The 25,254-nt window shown below is 44.2% G+C and overlaps 1 protein-coding gene across 1 annotated transcript; it reads left to right on the top strand.

Annotated features, from left to right (window-relative positions):
• The first annotated feature begins 374 nt into the window (after positions 1-374).
• On the top strand, positions 375-24,923 carry PXDC1 (PX domain containing 1). The gene is made up of 5 exons (XM_053945043.1): positions 375-890; positions 13,874-13,965; positions 14,252-14,369; positions 17,108-17,219; positions 23,278-24,923. The coding sequence occupies exons 1-5, from the start codon at positions 635-637 to the stop codon at positions 23,393-23,395; spliced, it is 696 nt and encodes a 231-aa protein (XP_053801018.1). The 5' UTR covers positions 375-634; the 3' UTR covers positions 23,396-24,923.
• Positions 24,924-25,254: the final 331 nt, after the last annotated feature.

Here is a 25,254-nt window from a genome sequence, read left to right on the forward strand (position 1 = left end):
CGCTGCGGGCGGCTGACAGCCTGGCAGTCTCCCTCTTCCTCCCTCAGCTGGCCGGGACGGAGGCTTAAGGAAAAAGAATACAAACGGAAAAAAACCCTTCTGGGGTCACTGGGAGGAGAAAAAAAAATTCCTCGTCGTGTCTGCCGTGTCTACGAAAACGTCCCGAGAAGGAAGAGGAGGATCCCGCCCCGCGGGGACCGCAGGGTTCGGAGAAGGGGGTGGGCGCTGGCTGCGGGGCCGGGGCCGGGGCGTCCCCGCGCCTTTGGACGGGAGGGGCTCTGCCTTGCTGCGGAGCCGACAAGAGGGGGCCGAGCCACCCTGCTCCCCGCCCCGGAGGGGGTGAGAGCCGCCCTGCTCGGCGCCGCGGACTCGGCGGGGCAGGGTGCCCGGGCCGTCCCCTCGTTGCGGCCGCCGTCTATGAGGCACTAGCGAGCCTCTCTCCAGCGTCGGGAGGCGACACAGCCCCGGCGGGCAGGGCCAGGCCGGGGGGGCCGTGCGGCGGGTGGCACCCCCCTTCTCTCTTCCTCCTCCTCCTTCCTCCTCCTCCTCCTCCTCCTCTTAACTTGGCCACGGCGGCGCGGGGCGGTGCGCTTCGCCCTGCGCCGGCGGCGGGGGATGTGCGGGCGGCGGCGGGATGGCTTCGGCCGTGTTTGAGGGCACCTCACTGGTGAACATGTACGTGCGGGGCTGCTGGGTGAACGGCATCCGGCGGCTCATCATCAGCCGGCGGGGCGACGAGGAGGAGTTCTACGAGATCCGCACCGAGTGGTCGGACCGCAACATCCTCTACCTGCACCGCAGCTACTCCGACCTCGGCCGCCTCTTCAAGCGGCTCCTCGACTCCTTCCCCGAGGACCGGCCCGAGCTGTCCCGCTCTCCCTTGCTCCAAGGTTTGAGCAGCCTCCGCGGCTCTGGCGCTCTCTGCTCGGCGGGCGGGCGGGTTTCGGCCGCCGCTTCCCCGGGGGTGGCGGTGGCCGGGGCAGACGGGCGGGTGAGAACGGGACGGTTCCCTCTCGGCGGAAGGAACGGGGTGAGGAGCTGGAACCGCTGAGAACCGGACGGGGCGGGGGGGCAGAAAAACTGCGGGGGCGTTTTGCGGTCGGAAACTCCTCCCGGGATGTTGATTTGTGTTTCTCCTTTTTTTTTTTTTTTTTTTTGAGTGTACGTTTGTAACCGAGGGCTCCACGCAGGAAGGTGATCCCAGTATCGCTGCTGCTGTCTCCAGCTGCGCGGCTCCGGGCTAGGCTGGGCTGGGGGAACAGAGGGATCCCCGTTGGCGCTGCCCCTCTCCAGTGCCTCCGGGCTCCCCGAGGAAGGGCTGGGGGGTGGTTGGCAAGAAAAAGGGTGTAGCTGAAAAATCTCCGCATGTTGGTATGTTGTTTGCCACAAGGAGAGGGCAAAAAAAAAGGGCTGCGGCGCTTGCCAGGGGACGGAGCAACTCTGTGAGCTGGCATAATTCCTCGCGTAACTTCTGTGAAAACGGGAATTGCAGCAGCGGTTAGTAGAGACGTCTGTTCTCTTCCAGTTTCTGAAGTGGATTAACCAAACTCGAGGGATGTTGTCCAAGCTCAGGCCTTGCTGTGCAGAATCAGGATGTACCCTAGATGTCCTGCGGGTTGGGTTTAGTTTGTTTAATTGTTGGGGTATTTTTTAGATAGAGTTACGTGTTCTATTCTGACGTATTTCAAGTGTGCAGAGTGGTGAGGAGCATCCGGTCATCTGAAAGTGGGTGTATGCCTAGCACTTCCAGTCTCCCTACTTGTTTGAGTTACGACATAAATTGATTGAACAGGAATGGGGAAAAGCTGATATTCTGTGCATGATTGAGAGGATGGGAGAGTTTTCCCCAGCTTTCATTTAGCCTCCCACCTTGCTAGTGAGACCCCAGAGGGGCCTGCATTTTGCTGTTCTCTGAACTGGGTCTCCACCGCTTGTAGAGGTATAAACCCACCGGACTTCATTCCTGGACCATCCCTGTGTGACAGCGAGCTCTGTTTCCCTGCCAGTGACCATCTCGCCCGGGCTGCCTCCCCAGGGATGTTTTCTGACAGGTGTTTATAGTGACACACGTCTTTTTCCATGGTCCTGCCAGATCCCTAACCTCTGGTGGTAGGCTTGGTTTGGGTTATTTTTATGTGCCTCACATTAAAACGCTCGTACCTTCCCCTATCCAAGCTTCCTTGTGTGGCGGGAGCGGCAGCCCTCTCCCCGGCCTGTGTCCTCTGGCACTGGGATTTCCCGTCCCCGCTGCCGGGAGTGGCAGCCGGCCCCGCCGGCCCCGGGCGCTCCGCAGCCACTCGCGGGCCCCGAGTGCCCTCTGCAGACGGCGGGGATGGGCGCAAGGCAGCCCGGGCGGCAGCAGCCCCGCAGCCCCTGCTCGCTCCGGGGTGCGAGTGGGAGATGTTCGCAGGGCTGGGTGCCGGAGGGGGGGGCTGTCTCCTCCCGCTTGTGTGCAGGCTGGGAATGGGGCTGTGCCTGCGGAAGCCAGACCCCACCTCTCAGCCCTGGTGTGTATCGGCACAAACGGTGCCTCATGCCTTTCTCTTGCTGACCAGGGATCTAAAGTACCGCAAAAGTTTGTTACCCACCGCGTGTGTCCTACCCAAAGAACTGCGGGTGTGATTTTTACTAGTGCTGAATGGCAGTAAATGCTCAGTAACGTGGCCTTCAAGTGTATGTGGCACCTGGGCCACAGCTTCTGAGGATGCTGGGTGGGTTTGAAGCAAGCCTGCCTGTGGCCTGCAGGACACAGCATCTACCAGAGTCACTGTGACTGAAAATTGATGTCCCAGGGTGCCGGTAGTCCTTGTTGGCTTTATGGGGCTCTGAAGAGTGGCTTGGCAGCTGGACTGGGGTGTGTGCTGTGTCTGGCTGCAAATGGACTCTATCCTTGGCCTGCTGCCCCTCCCAGTGCTGGCTACTCACAGGAGCTGCAGCTTATCCTAAAAGCCCTTCTCATTCCTCAGCGCCTCTCTCAAGCGAGCATGGTTCTTCTCCTGTCTCAAGGCCTGACAGAGCTTTTGCAAAGTATTCAACTCTTTTCACTTCTCTCCGAAGCATTATTTGTGCAGTTTGAGCCAGATGGGATTATAGTCCCTTGCACTGGCTTTACTTGATAGATCCCAGGTAGAAAGCATTTGTGTATGAACAGCTAGGAAAGATTAACCATCCTCAGCCTGTGTTGCTTAATCTCTGCCTAAAACCTAGAACCAGCAACCTTGACTTACCTTTATCTCAGGAACGCCGACTTCAGTAGAATGGGGAATGAGCAAAGCATCACTTCAGGATTTGAAAAATTGAAACCTAATATAAGTAGATTATGATCTGTTTAGCTTGTTGAAGGGGTGGGGGTTAACTTTGCAAGAGAGGCAGAATAAAAATCAGGAGTAGTTTCTAAGCAATTACAGTGTGCGTCACAATTTCAGCAATTCTCTGTTTAAAATTATGCTGCTCCTGCTCTAAAGAAAATTACTTTGCAGAGTATGCTTCTCTGCCTAAAGAACACTTCATCATACCAACATTTTAAATTGGCTGGTTACAGGCTCTGATAACTTGACAAAGTTGAAACATAAAAATCACATTTAACTAAGTGACAGTGATGCAAAGCTTTGCATGTGAAAAAAGATTGCATGGGGCATGTCCAGTCTCTACAAAATTAATGGAGTAAGCATGGTTTCTTAATGCTGTGTTTAAAAGCAGATGTCCTGCTGTCTACAGTGAATCTCAATGTACTTAACCCAACAAAAACACCTGACAAAAGCCTATTCTTGTGTGTGTTAGCATTTAGTCATTTACATTTGTGTGTATTTATATATATTTATATATATCTATATATATGTATTTGCATATGTAAATGTTTGTGTGTGTGTGTGTGTGTTTATCTTGGGCTTCCTGAAAGAAGGTGAATATCAGCTGTGCCTTTTATCTGGAGGAAGTGATAAAGTGTTGCAAACCAAATTTGCATTGCATTGAAGGACTCCAAAGTCCCTACAGATTTGCCTAAGGAGCATTAAAAGGGCTAGCATTATCCTACAGCTCAGTCAAGCTCCAGTGTGTTACATTTAAGGGATATGACTGAATGGAAGCTTGAGCTATTTGATGTTATTAACTTTTTAAACAAAGGTTGTGGTTATTTTAAAAACGTCAGCAATTTTAGAAATAGTTGGTTGTTACCTTTATTGCTGGCTTCAGCAGACAGTTCATGCTGTGCAGAAGTGTGCTCCTTTTCTTGCTCAGCATGAGGAAACCATTCTCTCCATTCCTTTCTTGACCCCTCATCCTCCCAGACTGACTTCCACAGTGCTCTCCCCTTCCTTATTTGTTGGAGCTGCTGAGTGCTTTGAGATTGCAGAGGAGAGGATGGGAGGTGTAGCTGTCTGCAGTGGCTGTTCATCTTACCCTTTCTCAGATATGAGAGGAGGGGAAGTCCTGGGGGGAGTAGGGCATTCCCACAGTTTTGTCTTGTCTTTGGTAACTAGTAAGAACACGTGGCAGAATGCACTCTCTGCATCTGGAGTGTACAGTGATGCTAAAGGCCAAGGACGTTCAGCCACACAAGGCATCTCACTAGGAAGCTGATAAACAAGGTTAGATATGTGCATACCTGCAGGGTGACTAAGTATGATTCACTGTGATGTTACCAGTAACTTATTAGTATTTTATTTGTCTTTGAAATCTGCCTGTCCCTTGCTCTAGGCAAATGTACAAAAGAGGATCACAGGAAAACACGGGTTCATTCACTCCTGCAATGATCACAGCCTAATGTTACTAAACTGTCTGTTTCTCTGTGCAAAGTCTACTTTTGAATTTAATCAGTTTTCTTGAGAAAGACAGAGCTACAGACTTAGAAGCTGACTTAAAATTGATGGAAATAGAAATAGTTGCAGCAGACCAAACAGACACCAAAACTGAGGTATACACCTGGAAAAGGACTCTTCCTTTCCCCACCCACCTCCTTTCCTATTTTCTTTAAATACCATTTGGGAGCAGGTCTCATCTAAGGTTTATCCTTGAACTTGAGCCAGCTTCAATGCAGTCAGCAGTCACACACCTCCCTGGCCTCTGACTTCAGTGGGGCAGAATCAACCCCTTAAGGAAGCCAAAAGAGCACAGTAGCCTAGCCTTTCAAACCTGGGATTTGTTTTGCCTTTGTAGTGGCAGGGTATTTCTGGCAATCCTCCTCTGCACTTGTTTGTTGCCTTTGTTACCGGAACAGAGGCTCAGATGCTCTTCCAATGTAACTGTTCATATTGTACCTACCTGTAGTGCCCGGTCCTGCTTTGATACTCTGAGCTGCTGAATCAGAAACCCTCTACAGATTTATTTTATTACTAGATGGGCCTCTCTTCCTAAAGTTGTCATTTTACTCCTTTCCATGCCTCCTCTGACTCATTCAGCTTTGTTGTGGTCTTTTTTCCCCTTGCTCTTTTTGTCTGTTATTTTCTCTCTGTTCCTTTTCTTTGCCTCCAGGTTTCCCTCGTCAGTGTGCTGCCATCCATGGTTATTTATGGCTCTGTAGAACTTCTCTGTTACCTTCCACCTTGCAAGTGCTCAACCTCTGTCCATCCATAGAAGTTTTCTAGTAGTGGTGGAGATTTCCTATAGAAACCTCGCAGCTTTATTTTGCCTCATAGTGTAGAAGCAGTCACTTCACCTGCAGCAGACCTGAGCAGTCCCTCACAGACCTCACACTAGGCTGAGCTCTAGCTCCAAGCCTTGTGCCTGCCTCTGGGGGGGCATCCTCCTGCAGGAAGCAGGTGATCAGCTGTTTTCCATGTCCCAGTGGCTGTGCAATGGGAGACTCCTCCAGGGCTGCCATTGGAGGGATGTGCACAACACAGAGGGCAGTTCCCGAAGAGCCAGCCCAGGAGCATTGTTTGCTAGCAAATACCGTGTTCATAACTTAGTTTTCTATATGCTGCATTATCGTGTTTTGTTGTTGTTGTTGTTGTTTACGAGACCATCTGGGAGTGTGATTTATGAGAAAAGGGAGCTCTACAGAAGCAGCATAGTGGTTTCCACAGACAGCAGCTGTTTCTCGGTACTGTGACAATACAGATAAATACACTGCATCTATTGTGCTCTTTTCATTGTTGACATTGTCAACAGTTCATTAGTGGAGCTTGCTCAGAGCTTCTGTCTGGCAGACAAAAGATGCAGCTCTTGGTTATCAGGCTCTAGCAGAACTGTATAACCAAAATTAAGTTTGCGGCTTCTGGGTTTGTTTTTTTATCAGCTGAATTTCATGGTTCATTTGTAATAATGGAGATAAATGGAGCTGACTGTGTTGTTATAAAGCCAGACACAAGTTGCTTTTTTGTGGTGAACCAAGGCAATGTGTCAGGGAAGCTTTTGGTGGAAAGGAATGGAAATGAGGTGTGTTTTTCATGACAGCTCTCACCTGATAAGAAATCAGCACTAAAAATGGTTGTAGGAGCTTGCATTTTTCATCAGGTTTTGACTGCTTTGTTCACTCCTATCTCATGCTTCTTTGACATCTTTCTCTTTCTTGTGGCTCATCAGGCATCAAGACAGGGAGCTTTGTAAGGAAAGCCTGTCTGCTCTGTTCTGCCACCAAAACATGCCTTCTCCATTCCAGAGATCCTGGGAGATCCCATAACTAGTAATACAATGTGTGGTGAACCCATCATCTCAAGGGTCTCAGATATGTTCTAAGCCTTGTGCACACAGGCAACCCAGGATGTAGATGGAGCAATAGAAGGAAGGTCCTAGTCATTAGAGAATAATGTTAAAGAGTCTAATTTCATTCATCCAAAGAATGGCCAGGTCCAAAGTCAGATCAGGCTGTTAGGGACCATATGTAGTTGACTTCTGAACAGATCCACAGACAGATATTTCACTGAAACATGCAGAAACTGAAGCTACTCAGCTGGTACATGGATCAGGGCTGAAAGATAACAAATAAGCCCCATTTTTTTCTGCTGTTTTGCTCCTTTGCACTGCTTCCTACTTCCTCCCTCTGCTTAACTGGGTCTTCTCAATACCATTTCAGCTGTCATTGTTCCCCTGCTTCATGGCCACCATACCTTGCTCCTCCTGGCAGCTGCCCAGGTAGGATACCTCCTCACGTGTTCTTTCAACCTTGCCACCTGGGAACTATGGCATTAGCAACCTCAGGATGGATTCTGAAAAGGCCAAACCAGCTCCCATTAACAGCTGTCTCTTCTCTGATACCGAGAGAAGGATAAAAGATTTGCTAGAAGGGCAAAGGAATACTCAGGGGTATGTAAAGGCAGGAAATTAAAAAAAAAAACAGCAGATGGGAAAGCTTGTTTCACACAACTTTTCTTCAATAACTGCAGAAATAACACCACAGGGATCCCTTAAGTCCAAGGACTTGATAAGATCCAGAGAAGGGCAGATAATTACAGGCAATCAGGGATGTCAGATCTTCAATTACTAGAGACCAGGACTGTCATTTTTTTGTTCTCTGCCTGTTATTTATGTTGTCTTCTGCAGCATCTGGTTCTCATCACCAGGGACAGGATCCTAGAGCTAGCTACAGCACTGGTCTGACTTAAGTCTGGCGCCTCTAGCAACTCCTCTTTGATGCCTCTTGCCTAATTCTTCGACCCCTCTCTTTTGGGGCAAACACACTTGCCCCTTCCTCTTGTGGGGGAGTTCATCCATGTCATGTGACATGGATGTCATAGGGACAAGGAATCACTACAGCCTTTTCAAAGGATTTGCTATTGATGCAATATCACTGACAAGATCCCTCTTGGTGGCATTACTGAGGGAGCAACTAAAAGGACACAGCAGAGCTGAAAAGAGGGGTGGGTGTAGGGAGGTGGACTTTTGACATTTATCACATTTTGCTGCCCTTCTTAAGCTTGATGATGAGGACCAAAAATTTTTAAGAGGTATCAGTACACAAAATGCGTGTGAGTCACTCCATATTTTCAGAAATTCCACTAGGTAGTAGCAAACATATTGAAGATACTGAGATAAATCTTTTTGATGCAGAAAGAGAGAGAGCTTTTAAAACCCTGCCCACACCTTTCTTCTTTTGGAGTTCATATGAAGCATATGCAGGATGGGGAGAAGTCCTGCCCAAACAACTATCTGACTGAAATCCCCCAAAGCAAAAGTGACCATGACCTGAGGACCCTGGCACACTCGAGTACCCATGCAAAGAAAGGAGGCAAGTTAAAAGCTGAGAAAACCAGACCCTTGAGATGATGGGTTCACCACACATTGTATTATTAGTTATGGGATCTCCCAGGAGGTCTATGAGGAGCTATGAGGGAAAAGGATAAAAAAGTTTTAGCACTGCAGTGGTAATTAATGCTGTAACTGGGGGAAAGGGGCACATCTCCCTTTGAAGTCTGGTCAGGAGAGACAGCAAAGTAGCAGTCTCCCATGCAAGGCAGCTTATATATCTTCCCTAAAGATTTGAAATCCCTAACTGCTGCTTGGGATCTTGTGCAAAGAGAGAAGGATGGACTCATGATTTAAATCTATAAGCCTCAAATCTTTCTTGCAGTGTGGATTAGCAGAACACAGTAGGATTTCTCTCTGGATTTATTTGTTACTCATTTTTTCCCTTTGAGACCTACTCTGCAGTCTCCCTATAGGAAATGGAGAGAGAATTAGATGAGGTGGATTCAGTGCAACTTTAATCTTCATGTGCATACTGAAACACACAGCATTTAGGACTATTGGCATTCCATTTTGCACGTATTTTCAGAAAGTACACCTTGGCTTCTGCTCTTGCTCAGCTTCCTGTATGTGTAGAACTGATTTTGAGAAAATAGGGTATCTCTTGGACATTCTTTGTTCCTGTCCTGACCACAAACATGAGGTGTAGTCCTTCAAATTGGAGAGATGGGGTTTGCCTACAGTTTGGTATCATGTATACATAGTGACTTGTACATCTTCAGAAAAACAGACTTCTGTGTGTCATCATGGACATGACATTACAGATACATACTTGACTTGGGCATGAACTTACTCTTCCTTGGAAGCCACTAGAGGATTTTTGAGACAATGCTTATTGTGTATGCTGACTGTCAGGACTGCTCTGTGATTTCATTATGAGCCATGAAGTACATGCTGCAATTCCTATACTGCTTCCTGTGGTAGAAACATGGGGTGCATTATCTGCAGTTTTCAGAATGTCATTCGTTGCAGATTTGGTGGCTCACACAGCAGTAATAGGACAGCCCTACCAAGGCTTGTGTGTTTACATCAGGAGTTGGCTCTCTGTTCATTCTCCTCTGCTGCTGAGCTCGTTTCCTGCCTGTGAGCAGCTCTGGGCCCCTCTCCCACGCTGTGAGCCAGCGTGCCAGGTACACAGCTGCTGGCCTGCTCTCCCAGCCTCCTGCAGCTGCCCCGGCACCAGGGACCCAGGGCAGGAAGAAAGCTGCAGGCTTCTGGTGCTGCTTGTGCCATACTTTTCCAGACACGTTTCTCTGCGCAGAGCTGTTACCTAAGCTTGGTCTCAAACTGAAAGCAAATCCTTTTCAGTCTTAAGGACTCTGCCCGGGGCTCTTGGTTTGAAAGGGGACAAGAGAAAATGTCAAAAAGATTGAATGAGGTCATTGACTATGTAATAAAAAATAAAGCAGTCTCCCAGGCACAGATGAGTGTCGCACTAGGTTAGGCAGTGTCATCCCTCCTGTCACCCAGCCTGTTGGCTCCCCTGTGTGCAGGGTGAAGGAATCTTAGAAGTTTGTGGTATTTGGCAGCAGGGTTTGTGGCAAAAAAAAAGGAGCCAGTGGGACTCCAGTTTACCTCAAACGCTATAAACATAGGTGTTTATAGCATTTAAGTAACTTGAAATAACAGCTAATTGTCCAAGTACAGTAGAGGTAACAAGACAGAGAGCAAAGTTTTCCTGGGAAGAGTTTGTGCATGTTTTCCATTAGCAGTCCAGACAAGGGCCTAAGCTGAGAAAAAGGCATGAGAACAGCCTTTCACCATGACCTCACTAACAAATTTCCCAGCTCTGCATTCAGCTCTGTTGCATGACAGAACAAGTGAAGAAAGCACAACTGGTTCCAGGATACTGGCTGCTTTACTGGTATCTTGTTTTTATTTTATAGCAAATGGAGTAAGGATTCTTGGGTAGTAAAAGCCCCAGATGGAAATACAGGCTAGACATGTATTTATGGCCCATGGGCAGAGACAACAACCTCAGGACATGTTGTAGCTGCTGTATGGATGCTTCATATGTGGCCAGGGGGGTCCCACACACTTCAGATGCATCCACATTTTGGTGCATTTGTGTCAGGGTTAATGAATGGTGGGGGTGCTGGGCTCTGTCTGCAGTGTCAGCTGGCATGTCTGCGTGTCTGTTTGTTCAGGAGTTTCCAGCGTCTGGAGATTCTGCATCAGTCTCTGGCTTTTTTTTTTTTTTTTTTTTTTTTTCACTTTCTGCCTCGACAAATCTTCCAAACAGGAGAAAGAAGACAGGCCAAGGAGAAACCCCCACAAAGTGAAGAATAAGCCTGGAAACCTGGGTGCAGTTCTGTGACCTGTCTTTACACAAATTCTGACTCCTGCTCAAACTTAATATAGTGCCTGGGTGAGAAAGGAGCTTGGATAGGGCATCCTCGCCTGCCGTCTCTTGCTTCTTCTGTGGAGTCTGGGGTTTCCTGAGGTGAAGCCTTTGACAGGAGTGGTTTGAGGTATTCCCTGCTGCTCACCTAATTGTGCTGGCAAAGCAGAAGCAGCTCTGTGTTGTGGTGTGGGAGAGGAAATGAGGTACAGGGGAGGGTGGGAGCACCTTAAGCCAGTGTTGACATCAGAGACTTTACCTTGTGACACTCCAGTGCTCCTCCTGCACGTGAGTGCTGTGGTTGATGACAGCAACCAGTTAGAGAGTGCTGAAAGGGATGGAAAGGAAGGACCAGAACCTCCACTCCTCCTGGCTGCTTGGGCAGGCAGTATCTCACTCTGGTTAGAGTGGCTGTGGGGTTGGGAGCAGTCTCTCAGGTTGTGGGATCATGGTCTATGACTAACTGAAAACCACAAGAGTATCTGTTAACTTTTAAAAACAGAGACTTGTAGAATTAAGATAAATGAGGGTCTTACAAATTTCATTACTATTGCAGAAGAAATCACAGGTTTAAATATATGTATATAAGGCCAATCAAGTGGTTTCTGTTTGTTTGGGTTACAGATGTATGAAAAGAAAGGCTTTAGCCTGGCCAAATTGAACTCCCTGTATAGGGAATTCATTTAAGGTCAGCAGCCTTACGCCCCAAAGCTGCACATCTGCAATCATTGAGCACATATATAGGAAGCTGTCCAGGCAGATGTATCACCCTCCTTCCTACGCTGTCTGCTTTTTGGTTTTGATATTACTGAAAGCTTCAGTAAGAAAGAGTTTTCATGGTGTCAGATGTTAAAAGTTTTTTGTGCCAGTTTCCAGGTTGGAGTGTGGGTTTGCATGGCTGGTGTCTTTCCAAGAGGTGGAAGGAGATAATATACCAGGGCTGGAAATTCCTTGCGAATGCAAGAAGCTGTAAAACCTCCCATGGGGTGATCTGTGACAGTGCAACAGGCTGACAGCCTTGTCTGACTTCTTGGTGAAGCATAAAAAGACCATGTGGAGCTGCAGATGCTTTCCCTGATTACTAATGAGAGAAATCCTGACCGCTTGGCTGGTTTTCCTCATGGGATGAATGCTCAGGGTTGTTGCCGAGGTGGTTTTTTTTTTTTTTTTTTCCTTTTTCTCCCCCTCCCAGTCTGAATATCTTCATTTGTTTGAAAGTATCCCTTTTCCTGATAAAATACTAGTTCCAACAGTGCATGCTTATCTGGGAAAGGCTCTGAGATCGAGGGCAGATTTGAGAGGGAGCAGCTGAGTGCTGAATCCCTGGTGGATTGGCGATGAGGTGGGAGCCACAGCTGGGCAGTCTCTGCTCTGACTATATCAGTGTTTATGCAGAGTGGATCAAGACCAGCAGGAGAAGTGGAGGCAGCTGGCACCAGGGTGACTGGCTCTGTTTTCTCTGATGTGGGCTGCAGCAGGGCCAGCAGGGCGTTTCTAACATCATGGATGGGTGTCTGAGCTGCGGGACCATTGGCAGCTTTTTCTTTCTTTTAGGGAAGATGACAGCCCATTCATTGAAAAATCTGATCTTGATCCAAATGTGGGATGAGAACATACTTGTGGAGGGGTGAAGCAGATCCACCCAGGCCTGTACCCCGTAGTTAGGATAATGAAGGGTGCTGGTCTGCAATTCAGGTCTGTAATGCCAAGCACAGCCCAGCTAGTATGCAGTCTGTGGAGCCATGCAGATGAATTTATTCACATTTCCAGCCTTTCAGAGAATTTCCAAGCAAAGCTACCTAACTGTAGTGTATACCAGCCAAAGCAAGACACACAGCACCTCCCTTATATGCCTGCTGGTATGCATTGCTCTGCTGTCAGAAGAGGGGGCGAGTTGTTCTGGGGTGAGGCAATAGCCATGCTGGAAAAACAGGCAAAATGAAGGACTGTTGAGCAAGAGAAAGGCTTATACAAGCAGGGGGACTTTTGTGGGACAACTGACAAGTAAACCCGGTTGCTTTGGAGACAATCTCTGTTTTATTTAGAGCTGTAACTGGAGGAGAGCTGACAGCTTCCAAGTCACACTTCTGTCTGGAAAGTTTCTGTGGGCTTGTATCTCATTGGTAGCAAACAGCAAGGACTGGTGCAGACTAGAGCTGTTTGTGGATGCTGTTCCCACACTCTGCATGTTTGATGGCTCTATGTTTGTCTTTTGAATAGGAAGATGCAGATACACTTACTGTAACACAATGTAGTATATTGAAGTGCTTTCTCACAGACTGCTTTGCTGATGTTTAATTTGCTGATGGTTCTGATTTATTGTGTCTTTGCCTGTTCCAACTTTTTGTTCAGTTTTTTTTTGTTTGTTTGTTTATTGTGGCTTCTTATATTTAATAATTTTTCTTAGGTATTTCATTTTAATGGGTGTATCTTGCTCCTTGGAAAAGATGCACAAATGTAGAAGTTAAATGATGATTTGATTAGAAAAAGTAGGGTGTAAATATCAGCAATAAAAGGCCCACTAGAGGGATGTGGGATTTTGGGATTTATTTTTCCTCATATGCCCTGTACATGCATCTAACTTGTGCTGTATTTCCTTCAGTCTGCTAGAAGAGGGGAAAGTTAGAGGTGTCCTGCAGGTTATACACACAAAATATGGTACTGGTGTTTTGAGATCACCATACCAAGCAATTCAATGTTGCATTGTAATGCATCATCTGGATATTGGGCAGTGAAATTTCAGTCTTAATCCCTTCTGCAGCACTGTGATAAATTCGGTGACTGAATAGGTGGAAAAAAAATCCTAACAGTTATCTTGCACTTGAAAAACATGATACTGAAAAATTTTCCTTGGACCACTCACTGGGGCTTACAGTCAAAGAAATACAAAACTGCACTCAAAGCCTTTTATTTAGCTTGTGTTTATTTTTTCCCTCTTATCTGTAGGATGTGTCTTTTGGTTTTCTTGGGTTTTCTTTTGCTTTTTATTTACAGGAGAAAAAAGGATGAATAATGGTTCTTGGAAGCAGAAAGTGGGCTGTTTAACTATCACTACTGGGAATGCTGTGTAGTGAAACTGTGGGTGAGGGAGTAGGTTGTTCTAGTTCTGCTTGTCTTGCAATTCCTACATATGGTCATAAACAGCTGAGTTTGTGTCAGGCTTGCAGCTCTGCTTGTAAACTACACCCATCTCAGTTTGGGGTGCACTCTTTATCATCAGTTGGTTTAAAAGACATTTCTGGAAGGCATATTTGAGGTTGTTCTACATCTTCCTGAGGGCTGCTTCTGGCTGCTAAAGTGTGCATAAGTGTGCTTTTGTTTATGCTTATGATCTGTTTACTTTGTTTCTAGGGCTCATCACAATAAAAGAAGCCCATGATATAGAAGCCAGACTTAATGAAGTGGAAAAGCTTCTGAAGACTATTATAAACATGCCCTGGAAGGTGAGTAAGCCAAGTTCCAATTTAGCCCAGCTTGACTCCTCCTTCATGGTGACATGCACTCTCATGCAGATTAGAATGTGTTGGGCTTTGCCAAACTCTGAAGGGAGCAGCAATTTTTTGAGTAACTTGGAGAAATGCTGAGTGCCAAAACTGTGTAATGATGCCTCCAAGCTGTCACTTGTAATAAGTCTTTCTGTCATACTATGAAGGGGTGGAAATGGAGATGAGGGACAAAGTAAACTACTGGTTAATAATGGATATCTGTTTTTATTTCTCTCTTTTTAAGTATTCAAGGTCTGAAGTTGTCCTCACGTTCTTTGAGAGATCTCCTTTGGACCAAGTTCTAAAAAATGACAATGTCCATAAAATTCAGCCAAGCTTTCAAAGTCCAGTTAAAATATCAGGTAAGAATTGTTAACTACCTGCAGTTTACACAAGAATTGAAGAATGAAAATTACTTCATTTGCTGTTCCCATTATTATTTCTGTATCAACAATTCAAAATGTAGTTCTCAATAGTGCTTTGTGATATAGAACATACAATTTTCCTTGATATATTGTGCAAGGTGCATTCAGGCAATAAAGTAGCAGGTGAAATGGGAGGCTGACAAACACAAAACAGCGAATGTGAGGAAAATTCAGTCCTTACTGCATGTCATCACATATAATAGCGCTGTTAGCACTTAGAAAGGAGATTTTGAGCTATTGATATAGTTCTGTGAAAAGGTAAGCTTGGTGCCAAGCAATGGGCAATATCAGCCATGAGAATATTAAGTGTTATTAGGAAAGGAGAAGGAAACAGAGGAGAGGAGGATAGCCCCCTCTTGAACACAATATGCACAATTTTGGTTTCTTCATCTCAGGAAATAACAGAATTTAAAATTATACAAAAAAACAGCGAGGATTCAAGTTGTTGAACAGCTTCTCTAAGAAAGGGGTTAATTAAAGAAGGATGCCTTCACCTGTGAGAAGAGATGACAGACTAGTATGATGGAAGTCTACAAAGCTGTGAATAGGAGGAGGTCAATTACCCTGTACTTCTTGTGAAACAAGAGCTATAGGTTATCCAATATCATTGACAGACAATAGGCTTTAAACAAACAAAAGAAAGGTTATAATATTGTTTTGTTTCCATACAAAGCATAGTTAAGGAGTGGAACTCACTGTCATAGGATATGGTGGAACTGAAAGCCGAAGTGACTTCAAAAGGGAATGAGACAAGGAAGTAGAGGAAAAGTACACTGAAACCTGTCACAGGTGGAGACACAGGAAGTTCTAAACCGCAGATTGCTAGTGGGTAAAGTGGAGAGCCTATCCCTGCCTATTCTTTTAGCCTTTCCCCTCTTCATCTGCCACTGACTTGTCAAAAGGTCTGTGAGCTTCTGGTGTGCCTGGTTTTGTATTTCTGTACTGAAACACTTTGTTCAAACCTAATGCCAACTCCTGATTTTGTGTCACCAGAAGAGCTTATTTACAGTTAATTGAAGTGAAATACTGCATAGTCCTCTAAGATTTATAATGTGGCAAGGAGCTGGTATCAATTTTCTTTGGTACTAACAAAACTATCTCAGCTGAATAATAGCATGTTTTAATTCTAAATTATTGTTGGTAGTAACGAGTCATACTTACTTAACTAATTCTCCTACCTGTGCAGCTATACAGAAGCATCTTGTAATTAATTTCATCATTCAAGTAATTGCTGCATTAATGCTAAGAACATAGCTGGAAATTTGATTTTAATTGATATTTGCCTCATCTGGATGTTGCACAATGGAAATGGTTCAGTGTCTGGCAGCACTGTCAGTAGATGGCAGTAAATGATAGTGGGTAAAGCAGTTCATGCATGCAGCAGTGAAATGCTGTAGTAACTCTTAGGTCAAGTCAAGGACACTAGGAAAATACGGACATTCCTGTTACTCATAATGCAGCTTTCTACCTGGCTCGCAGTCTTGGAAAAGCAGGCAAAAATGTTTTGTATTCTCTGAAAAAACAAACTGTCTCCTGCATGGTCCTGCTCAGAGTGGTAGGTGATGAAGAAGAGAGAAAGGGCCGCCATCTAAGATGAAAGCTGAATTTGAATTTATGGTGTAAATCTTATTTTACAATCATACAATGCTGGCTCAAGATGAGTCATGTGAAATGTGATTCTGCTGGGGTTCAGTGTTTACACAACCCCCAAATGTATTCTGCTAAAGTGAGCTGCAGTAGAATACGGAATGAAAGTCAAAGATGAGTCTCAACAAAAATATGGAAGTGGGTATTGGGTTTACCTTAACGCAGGAGCATGTAATGTTAAAAAAAATTACCTCCTCTCTCATGCCTCATTTCCTGTTCATTGCTTGAACTGTATATATAGATGAAATTTGTTGGTGTGCTTTCTGCCTACCATATTTTGTGCCACAGACTAATTTTTTTTTGTCGTGCTGATAATGCAAGGCTGTAACACAGAGTCATAGTGTCTTGAGGCAGATCAAGAGTTGTCCTACTTAAGTCAGTAGTTAGCTGATTTTTTTTGAAAAGTGCATTTATTTTGTTGGTCCTAGCTTCATCTAAAATTGTGTGACTGAAAGAAATCATTGTGACTTGCCTAGTTTGATTTTCCATAGAGCACAGATATGGATTAACTTCTCATTTGCATTAAATACTGTTTTTTAGTTATCAATTCTCCCCATAGTAGTAAGTCAGTGGAATTAGGTGTAAATTTTAGATATTCTATATTAGAGGCTTCTAACACAGAAACAAATAAGCGGTATCAAGGGCAGTGTAAAACATGGTATTTTTTTACACAACTTAGAGTTGGTGGTTGAATTAACTTGTACAGTCACTTTTCATTTCCATTTTTATGTCTTTTTTATTTTTGCTTAATCCTAGGAATGTCTAAGAAAAATACAGTTATGATTTGCTAGTGGTAGTTGCTTCAGATGCTCTGTGTCATGAATTGGTTAGGTGAATAGAATTGCTTGAGTGCTGTCAGTTTGCAGATGTAAGAAGCTCTGAAACCAACTCTTCATTCCTGCTTTCCTGTGCAGATTTTCAATGTCACGGGCACATCTCAGTTCATAGCCATGACAATTACATATGATACACAGTTGTTTTCCAGCTTTTTTTTTTTTTAAATCTTCTTTTCTTTCTTCTCCTAACAGAAATCATGCGATCAAATGGATTCTGTTTAGCCAACACTGAAACGATAGTCATTGACCACAGTATACCTAATGGAAAAGAGAAGCACCTGGATGTAGATTCAGCAGAGCATTTGTAAGTGGAGTTTGAGCAAGAGCAATGCTGTCGCCTTCACTGTAGCTTTCCAACTCTCCTAACAAAATGTTATTGTCTGTCTAAAAGCAAGACTGGTACAGCTGTCATCCTGACTGGTTAAAGGTTACTGGGCCTGATTGCTAGCACTTCACAGTAATTTCCTGTTGAAGTGGGTAAAATGGGAGAATGGTTGACCCCAAAGTGATCAATCCTCTGTTTATGAAAAAAAAACTGTGATTGCCAAAGGCGTGCTGCAAAGGGAGAACAGAATTATTTCATTCTCTCATGACTGTGGTGAGAGCTGGTTTGAGCCCAAACCTGGAAACTCAAACAGCCTAACAAATGGCATATCCTGCTGCAAAGGGTAGTAGAATGTTTGGGAAGCAAAACACTGTCCTCAGAGGGGAACACATCCCTGAAAGTAATTGAACAAAGGTCAACAGCTGCTCAGCTGGGACTTGTGTAGCATATGTATATCCTTAGGGAAAAGGCAAGTTAGACTGCTTTCATTGGAAAATTCTGCTTCCTAATGCATATAGGTATTCTGGGGTCAGAAACTTGTAATCAAGAGGGCTTCTATGACCATAAACTGAAGCACAAAGAGTTCTATCTCAACATGCGGAAGAACTTCTTTACATTGAGGATGGCAGAGCACTGGAACAGGCTGCCTAGGGAGGTCATGGAGTCTCCCTCTCTGGAGGCATTCCAAACCCACCTAGACACGTTCCTGTGTTACGTGCCCTGGCTGAGTGACCCTGCCTTGTCAGAGGGTAGGAGTGAAAGGTCTCCAGAGGTCCATTCCAACCCCAACCATTCTGTGATTCATGTAGGTCTTAAGTCAGTGACTGTATTCACAGATGGGTATCGATGGAAATATGCTTCTACAGATTTCTGTCATATCAGGGGATTGATATTTCAATGAGCTACAGGTAGTAAATCATTCTAATATTTTTGATGAGAAATGTTGACCTACTTTTTCCTTTGACCAGTCAAATGACGATACTAAAAGACTTATGGAGCCTTTATCTTTGAATGCAGTTATCTGTCTTATCATATTTGAAATGCCAGTCTGTAACAAGGTTTAGAGCTTGGCAACATTTTGTCAGGGGCTGGAGAGCATGTCTGGCTCAAGTGTAATTTCTTGAAGTCTTTTTATTAATTTATCACTTAGTGTTTTGAACCCTGATCTTGCTAACAGCATTTAAGCTTATAAGCTTGTAAAAATGAGGCTGAAATGGCACATTAGAGGTAATTCTATAAGGCAAATACCTGGAAATTAAAATTGTTATAGTTCACAGTGGATCACTCTTTGTACTGAGAGTGACGAATTATAGGAAAAAATTACCAAAGAAAGCCTTTTCCTGCCTTACTTTGATTTTTTTTTAATATGAAAAAAGTATTTATAGCTAGTTTTGATTTTAAAAATGTGCTCCAGCCCAAGTAAAACTTACCAGCCTGCGATCAGAAACTACAATCATCTAACTGTCATCCCATTGAAGTCAGAGACTGTTAAGGTCAGAAAATACTAATGTGATAAAAACTGAATGATAGGCATAGTTTCCCATAAACTGGTGGAAGAAATTAATCTGGGGTAAGAGCCTGACTTTGTGCAGCCTAACTTATTTAACTTTCCAAAGGATGTGAAGTCAAGAGTCAAGAAGTTAATAAATTTTGAATGTGTGTTTTATATGGTGCCCTAAATTTTCCAATCCTGCAGCTGTATTTTATTGTCAAGACATAATAGCCATGAGATAGTGGAACCAGTGTAGCAAAGCTGTTTTGTAAAAATTTAACCTTTTTCAAAAGCAGAGATTTTCTGTACAGTTGGTTTAAATGTATGTTATTAGCCCAGAAAGGAAAGTTTAATATCTTTCAAATCCTATGCTGCTCTCTTTCAGTTTCAGTAAAATTGGATTTATGGTGTGTTCTACCCTGAAATCAGAGTTAATTCCTTGTGGACTTGATATCCTCAGATGGGAATTTTTTCCTTTCAGCTGCACTAAACTCTTTATGAGGTTCTTATGGGTTTTGGCTGCTGATGGACTTGAATGAGACATTTTGCAGAGCAAACCTGTATTTTTTAGGAAGAAGTGCTGCGGAGCTACCTGCCCAGTGATCCATCCGCTGAAAAGTCTCACACTTGTTGCAAAAGAAACCACAGCACTTTTCCAAGTTGCAGTTGCTTACTCTGTTGTTCTGAAATAGGTCTTTTCTGCTTCCTTCATTTTCTCTCTTGATTTTAGTTGGCAGTACACAATACTGTTGCAAACTGTGGTGAAGCCAGTGTGCTCAGCATCCATGTGGCATTACTGGTCCTTTTGTGTGTGGTTCTTGCAGTGTAGTCTGAAGTCCTTTTGAAAGAAAAAGGTGGTAAATAAATGCATTTGAACTCATTATTTGGTTTTGTTACAGAGGTACCTTTCTCTGTAAAGACTGTTTGCACTTCTGTCTTCTAGGCCAGCAGCAGAGTCTGTGGCATTGGATAAGCTGCCTTTTTGGCAAATTCACTCAGGCCACCTGAAGGAGGCCTGCAAGAGAGATATAGAGCATCTGCATGAATTTTCATGGGTGCATGTGGTAGGATAAAGGGGGTGGCCTTAAGCTGAAGGAAATTAGGTTTAGATTAGCTATTAGGAAGAAAATATTTAGATAAGAGTTGTGGGATACTGACACAAGTTGCCCAGGTTTTGGATTCCCCATCCCTGGATCAAGCTGGATGGGGGGTCTGAGTAAACTGACCTAGTGGAAGGTGTCCCTGTCCATGGTAGGGGGGTTGGAACTAGATGATCTTTAAGGTGCCTTCCAAAACAAACCATCCTATGATTCTATGATATGTACATCTTTTAAATACTTCCAGTGGTGGTGACTCAACCACTTCCCTGGGCAGCTTGTTCCAATGCTTGATAACTCTTTCAGTCAAGAAATTTTTCCTAATATGTAATCTAAATTTTCTCCAGTAGAACTCAAGGCCCTTACTGCTTGCCCTGTCACTTGTTACCTGGAGCAGAGTCCAACCCTGCACCTGGCTACTCTCCTTTCAGGCAGTTGTAGAGAGCAATGAGGTCTCTCCTGAGCCTCCTCTTCTCCAGACTAAACAACCCCAGCTCCCTTAGTCAATTCTCATCAGACTTGTGCTGCAGACCTTTCACCATCTCTGTTGCCCTACTCTGGATGTGCTCCCACACCTCAATGTCCTTCTTGCTGTGAGGGGCCCAGAACTGGACACAGGATTCAAGGTGCTGCTTCACCAGTGCTGAGTACAGGGGGACAATCCCTGGTCCCGCTGGTCACTATTTCTGATACAGGCCAGGATGCCATTGGCCTTCTTGGCCACCTGGGCACACTCTGGTTCCTGTTCAGCTGCTCGTGACCAGCACCCCCAGGTCATTTTTTTGCCAGGCAGTTTTACAGCCACTCTCCCCTAAACCCGTATCTCTGTGTGGGCTCACCTGCTGTGACGCAAGTGCAGGACTCGGCATTTGGTCTTGTTGGAGCTCATACAATTGGCTTCAGCTGATCAATCCAGCCTGTCCAGATCCCTCTGGGAAAGCCTTCCTATCCTCCAGCACATTGGCACTCCCACTCAGCTTGGTGTCATCTGCAAACTGACAGAGGATGCACTTGATCCCCACGTTCAGACCATTAATAAAGATATTCAACAGGACTGGCCCCAAAACTGAGCCCAGGAAAACACTGCTTGTGAAAGGCTACCAAATAGATTTAACTCCATTCACCATCCCTCACTCTTTGAGCCCAGCCACCAGTTTTTTACCTAGCAAGCCTGTACAAACCATAAGCTTCTATGTTGTTCCCTCTTCTTCCTGGTGAATCTGAGTAGCAAATCTAATGCATTAACAGAGGTTGAAATGATAAAGAATTTTGTCTTACAACACAAGAGGTAGGCTCTTGCAAAAGACAGTGTGTCTGCCAAGGTACTTAGAGGAAAAAAAAATTAAGGGCAGCAGTTTGGGCATTAAGGAATCTGAAGGTCCACAGTTGAGTTGCAGAATTCATTTTGAGAGAAAGACCTATTGATAACAGCCTAAAAGCATTTTGACTGTTGGTGTCGTACACAGCTTCTGACTGTGGTAAACAGTCCTGGTTTATTGAGTTTGGTTTTGTGTGAGCACTCTAGAGCAGTGCTTTGCAGACTGCTGTGCACACACTTCATTTTTAGTGGCAAGAAAAGCTTTCTGCTTAACCACAGCATCTGACTTCCACTGCTTTGCACCTCCATTCTGCTTGTAGTAACCTATCAGTGAGGCTGGAGAACCACAAAATCTGTGGGACCTTTCAGATGTAATAATGTAGCTTTATGCTGATAAGAGAAAGAGAGCAGAATCTGAATAGCCTTCTTGACTCCCACTTTCTTCACTCTATCTGCCCCACTGGTATTTCATAATCTGTTGTTTCTGGATCACTTGCAGTCCATAAGACAGCACAGTGTAATCTGTAAAGTATTTTCAAGATACCAAGTTAACTCCCTTGTGCACACATTCCCACACACGCAGGCAAGTAAACAGCCTGGAGGGACTAGAGGAATGAGGGTAATAAACATTCAAAGTTCAGTCTCATTGCTGTTTCGTTTAAAGTGAAGAGCAAAGCCACAGCTTTGCTGCGAGAGAAAATCCATGAGTTTCTGCTCAAAAAAATATTCTCTATTTTGGCTCTCATATTTAAAAAAAAAGATATGAGAAGGACCAGGAAGGAGTATGGAAAAGAACTGCGACATACATCGCAGGATGTATAGACCAGGCTATCCAATAATCCATGATACTTCTAAATAAAGTTTTGGGAAGAGATGGGAGTGGGAGACTTATCTGTTTGTTTACCCTACCACTGTTCTTCAGGTCCTCTGAAATATTTAAATCTTAGGTCACCCTCTAGGGTGTGGTTAGAGGGATGTCCACGGTTGTTTCACTTATCTGAAGAATCTAATTAGTTCATGTGTAGATGAGATGCAATTTTAAATATTAATTATTTTAAAGCTCATCTGTTTATCTGCCATTCAGAGAGCTGCAGTAGCCTGATAAAGGTGTTAGAGACACATGCTAAAATGAGGGCTAGGTTAGAATTTATTTTTCCATCTTGTGCAATTTTTCAGTTTCTACTTCCTTTTATTTCTCACTCTGTCACAGTGAATGAAATTTCTTTCAAAATATTAAAGACAGAGTTTGAGAAAAAGAAACTTTACAGTTCTTCATACCCCTTTTAGAACTGAGGTGAAATTTAGTCCTTGGCCTGCAGTGACTGCCTTTGACTGCTAGGCTATCTAGGAAGAAGATAATGTTTCTTACCACAGAAATTCAGGCCTTCTTGGAATGGGAATATGTGTAACTGAGAGAAGTGTAGGTTTTAACAGCTTGATGCCTTCTGGCTGAGAGTTGGTATGAGACAGTAGGTAATTCTTGCAAAAGTGCAGGTTATGAAACAGGTGTTGGGAAGTGGGGAGGAAAATACCAAAACAAGTGAAACTAAATTTGGGAATCTTTTTATATTTGTAGATTCTTTGATTGTCAAAATCTAAACCTTGTACCATGGGAAGGACAGCTAGACTCTGGAAGAAGGACACTGTAGTCATTTTTTCCTACCTGTGTTAGACACTTGGTCTCTTACAAAAGCCAAACCCAGAGAAGGTGCCTGTGAAGTGAAAGACTGAGAGTCCAAATTCAGATGTGAAACAAAGGCAGTTTCTTTTTCACTTTTGTGTGAGAACTGAGGCATCATGTGTTGTTCACATATGCTGTGGGAACAAAATAGAAGGATGTGGACTTCAACTGCATGATTCACTCTTCCAAGACTCACTTGTTGCTTCCTTCCTTCCTCACTAGGTGCTTTGAAAGTCAGGGGTGACAAGATAACTTACTTTCGTGCATCATGGGTCTCACTGGCCCATAGTTTAGTCATAAACACATGAGTGTAGGAGGTGAAGGAGGTGTGGATGAAATCAGCTCCAAGTGCTTCTCCCACTCCCTTAGTATTTTTTTTTCCCAATTCCTTTGATTTTCTAAATTACTTAATGCCTTTTGGTGTTTTTTTTTTTTTCATCTCTCCTTAGGTTTGAAAGTGTTAGTGACTTTACCTCAGAGCTGGAAGACAGTGACGATCCAACAGCTTATGTCACCAATTTGACATACTACCACCTGGTCCCATTTGAGACTGACATTCTGGACTGAGGCTGCTCAGGGGTGCAGTCAGCCAGCATCCAGCCAACCTCTTTGTCCATAGGTTCTGCTATCTCTGGCATTGCATCTCTGTGAATAAGGTTGTGCAGACAGGACCAACAGCAGCGAAGCTGCAGCAAGAGCACCGCAAAGCTGGTTTTATAAGTGTGTTGTGTGTTATGGAGACATCTTGTGAGGAGATATCTGCTTTGCTGCTGACAACAAACTCAGTTTCTGTGAAAACAAGGCAGCAGAGGCTTCCTGGGGATCAAGGAAATCTCTGCTATGTGTATGGGAATTGCCACCATGATGCAGCTGTCAGAAACTTAAGCTGAAGCAGGCACAAGTCACCCGTGCTCCTTGTGGTGCAAGTTGAGTTCCCCTTTTAGGATACCACCATAAACTTCCTCGGATGGCGTGACCACACTTTTTATGCTTTGTAAGCAAGAAGACAAGCAAACCAGCTGAACTTTGTCAGTTCCCTCTGCAGTTGCTTAATGGAGGTCTCGTGGGTCGCTTTTTGCTCAGCTACTGGATGATTGGTGCCTTACACGAGATGTCAGAAATACCATTGAGTGCCTCCAGTAAACAGAACACACGAGCTGACAGCTTTACTTCTTTTAATCATGGGCTTTTGTATAATCACTGAAAGGGCGACTGCTCTTTCCTGGAATAGTAAAGCAGACAGCAATTGGCATTGCAATGAGCTGTGCATGATGTTTGGGTACCCGGATGATTTTGGAAGTCTGGAAAGCCGATGGGAAAGCTGAGCTGCTCCACTAAGAAGGGTCAAGGCCACGACAGGCACTTTGATAATATTTTTACTTTTCTTGTGGACCAGCATATGTGAATGGTGCTTACAGATGTTTACATCAGAGAGATAATTCCCTATGCATATTTCTTCCCAGAGGATGGGAAGGAGATTTATGTTGTGTTTGGACTGAAAAAGAATGATAAGCTGCAGTGTGCCTACAGTGCTAGGAAAAACAGTCTCTCCACTGCCACCCTGTCTCAAGGAATTTGTCCAGCTTTCTGAGATCTGCCTGGAGGGGTCAAGTGCAGGCCTCCTTGTTGTGTAATGCCATGGATTTCAGCAGAAATAGGGCAGTGGGAGCAAGAGTGGGATTGTACCCTGCAGCCTCTTGACTGTTGAGTAGTGCAATGTTAATGTCTCCTTGGGGTCTCTCCTTTGCAGAGCACCCCAAATTCCCAGCTCTCACTGTGAGTGCTCAACACTCACTAGCATGACCTTTCATTGAGCTTTTTGTCATCTGTTTGCAAATATTATTTTGAAGGGACTAAAATGGAAAGAAATGCATTTTTGGACTTGTTTCTTGGACAAGAGGCTTGCTTGGTCCTGGAGAAGCTGATGCAACTCCCTTCCGCAGACTTTTCATTTCTATCTGTAGAATAACAGTCAAACAGAATTTGTTAATGTAAATAATAAATTATTGAGAATCCTAATTCTTTTACACAGTATGTTTTTAAAATATATTTTAATGAAATGAAATAAAATAAAATATAACTCACCTTAAGTATACTTCTGCAGCTTCAAACAGTGCCTTTTTTTTTTTTTGGTCTTGTTTTGAGTACACTTTCCCAGACATGTCACATCCTCTTTCTTTTGCCCATGTTTTTGAAACATGAAATTTTGAAAATTGCTGAGTAATAGCAATTTTTGTGCTCCACGTGTTATTTATACTGTAGACATGATGTGTAGCCACATGAAACCTCTGCCTAGTTGTTAATCTTAGGTCTAGATGTATGTGGTTTAATGCCACTCAGCTTAGTGGAAGAGTTCTGTATTTTCACTATCATCAGTGAAATCAAATTTGGCCATTATTGTTTTTGAAGACAAAGCAGATTCTTAT

Source organism: Vidua chalybeata, chromosome 1 (assembly GCF_026979565.1).
Source record: "Vidua chalybeata isolate OUT-0048 chromosome 1, bVidCha1 merged haplotype, whole genome shotgun sequence".
NCBI classification, from domain to species: Eukaryota; Metazoa; Chordata; class Aves; order Passeriformes; family Viduidae; genus Vidua; species Vidua chalybeata.